This window comes from Arvicola amphibius, chromosome 3 (genome assembly GCF_903992535.2).
Source record: "Arvicola amphibius chromosome 3, mArvAmp1.2, whole genome shotgun sequence".
Lineage (NCBI taxonomy): Eukaryota > Metazoa > Chordata > Mammalia > Rodentia > Cricetidae > Arvicola > Arvicola amphibius.
In genome coordinates this window covers 106135879-106138878 of record NC_052049.1, presented here as the reverse complement: position 1 = coordinate 106138878, position 3000 = coordinate 106135879, and the positions used below count along the sequence as shown (strand labels likewise).

Sequence of the window (3000 nt, the reverse complement as noted above, 5' to 3'; positions counted from 1 at the left end):
TATTCTTAAAGAGATAAAATGATAAAAGGATTAATTTTACACACAGTGAGTAAACAAAGCCTATATAAAATAATGCAAATAAGATAATTTCAAATTTTAATGAATGTGAGAAGAAAGAAAACTGAGGTAAAAATATTTTAAACAGAACATAATAAATATAATATATCACAGGGAAATATATTAAGTACAAAAATATCATATCAAAAATATAGCAAACAGGTAAACTCTCCACGGTTTAACTACAGCCATAGAAGATTCAGTTTCTGAGTAATACAGTCAAAGTTTTTCTCAAAGCTATTTTAACATCTTTGTTCCTCAAGCTGTAGATTAAAGGGTTCATCATGGGAACCACAATGGTATAAAAAACAGAATAGTATTTTCCCTCACCCATAGATACAGCTGAGGTAGGTTTGAGATACATGAATGCACCTGATCCAAAGAACAGACAAACAGCAAGCATATGGGAACTGCAGGTGCTGAAGGCTTTAGACCTGCCTTCAGTGGATCTTATTTTGAGGATGCTGGATAGGATGAAGCCATACGATGTAAAGATAATGACCGTGGGCATGATGATGTCTTTTCCTGTTACAATGAATAGCTCGATCTCATTCACATAGGTGCTAGTGCAGGAGAGCTGCAGCAAAGGGAGAACATCACAGAAGAAGTGGTTGATGATGTTCCCATCACAGAATGTCAGTCTCAGGATGCAGCCAGTATGGATCATGGCACCAGAAAATCCCATCAAATATGAAGCAAGCATTAGATAGAAACATACCTTAGGAGACAAGGCAGTATTGTACAAGAGTGGATTGCAGATAGCCGCATAGCGATCATAGGCCATTGAAGTCAGCACATAACATTCACAAATGACAAAAAAACAAAAGAAGTATAGCTGGGTCATACATTCCATGTAAGAGATAACATTCTTTTCTTGTGTAAAGTTCATCAGCATTTTGGGTGTAATCACCGAAGAATAACAGAGGTCAATGCAAGACAAGTTAAAGAGGAAAAAGTACATGGGGGTATGGAGGTGAGAATTTAGAAGTATTAAAATGATCAAGGTCAAATTCCCCAATGCAGTGATCATGTATATTACCAGAAAGAGGAGAAACAATGGTATTTTCAGGTCAGATCGGTCTGTTATCCCCAAGAGAATAAATTCAGTTACCAAAGAATCATTTTCCCAAGCCATTCTTCTTGCAAAGATCCTGTGGAGACAGAAAAATAAGTGAAATTTTAGAAAAAGAAGAATTCAAAAACACATCTCCCCTTCAAATGGTAGTTTCTTGCTTGAATGTCAAAAGCCAAACAACTTCAAAATTTTCATCCTACCTTTCAAGCCACCACAATAAGGAACAACATTGTCCTCCTCTGTTAGCATCTCAGAGGTTTAAAACAGTAAAGAGTTTCACTAATACACCTCAGAGCTTAGCCCTAATTTGACTACTTGAAAATTCAAAGACAAAAGGCAAAATAAATGCACAGGGATCTAATTGTTTCTTTCTCTTCTACTTCATTCTTTGTGGCTTCTGTTTGTTCTTGACACAGAGAAAAGTTTTAGGAATGTGGTGGTAACCTAATTCCAGACTGGCCTTCAGGATACTTAGAATAGTTACCAGCATTTCTAATGTCGAGCAGAAGAAATAAAGTCTGTGACTAGTTATAATACAGACAGTGTCACAAAAATTCCTAGGTTAGAGAACTTGCCGTGTAGAATGGAAATAAAGTATATTGAATTAGACACTGTGACTTGCATTTCTGCTGACTCAAAACGTTCTCTCTGTATATATCTAGGCTATTTTTCTCTGAATTTCTCTTGAAACTTATGAGCCTTAAAATTATTTGTACTAGATATAAAAGTACACACTATTGATTGTTGGACTCATTTTAGTACAATGCCACTATTCAAATATGAAAAACAAAAATAACAACAAAAAACTCACATTAGAAGAAATATGGCATCATCTCCTCTATCCACATTTTTTTTTTTTTTTTTTTTTTTTTTTCTTTTTTATTTTTTTTTTTTTCTCATGGTTTATTTTTTTTTATATTTAAAATATACACCAAAGAATTTTGGTTGATGGAGGTAATGGGGGAGAAAAGTTCTCAAAGAAAAAAGCTTGATTTTGTAAAATAAACAGGATTTAGAAATTTAACACTCAACATATTAGCATCAATTAAATGTAATTTGATAAGAAAATCTGCCTTAAGCTGTCTCCTCATTATAGGTATACTTCTACAAACACACAAATGTATATTAACATAAAGGAGAGGCATGTGTGAATTAGCCGTACTTCTTGGTGATTTCACCAAGACTGTGTGGTGTCCATGGGCATTGTACATCATAAACCCTATTACATGTGATTTCAGTATGTCTTCAATAAAATTTAATATTTTAGTAATGAATAGGTTTTAAAACTTACCTTAATAGAGAAATCTTGTAGACACTTTTGTTGGTATTTGACGTTATTATTCAAGAAAGATAGTATCTTGCTCCAAAGCAAGAGTATCTTTTATGCTACAAGGATGCCACCTAACGTTACATTTCTGGTGTGCTCTGGACACCTTTTTATTCGCTATTATATTTAATAATCGTAGTCATGATCCACTGAAAGGAAATAAGAAAAATTAAACTGGCTGGAGAGATGGCTCAGAGGTTAAGAGAGCTGACTGCTCTTCCAAAGGTCCTGAGTTCAATTCCCAGCAACCACATGGTGGCTCACAATCATCTGTAATGAGGTCTGGTGCCCTCTTCTGGCCTGCAGGCATACACACAGACAGAATATTGTATACATAATAAAATAAAATAAATATTTTTAAAAAAAAGAAAAATTAAACTGTTTTTATTTTTATCATTCTCGACTCTTACAGGAGCCCCAGACATCTCGTGTAAGATCAATTGCATAAAGAAATTAGTTATAAACAAGAAAGAGTCTTTCATAGCTTCTTCCCAGCAAATATATTGGAGATACAAAAGGAGATTAGGTGATGGCATTTAAA

At 34.1% G+C, this 3000-nt stretch overlaps 1 protein-coding gene across 1 annotated transcript; it reads right to left on the bottom strand.

Annotated features, from left to right (window-relative positions):
* Positions 1-256: 256 nt before the first annotated feature.
* On the bottom strand, positions 257-1201 carry LOC119809770 (olfactory receptor 145-like). Its single transcript, XM_038322870.1, has one exon. The coding sequence runs from the start codon at positions 1190-1192 to the stop codon at positions 257-259; it is 936 nt and encodes a 311-aa protein (XP_038178798.1). The 5' UTR covers positions 1193-1201.
* Positions 1202-3000: the final 1799 nt, after the last annotated feature.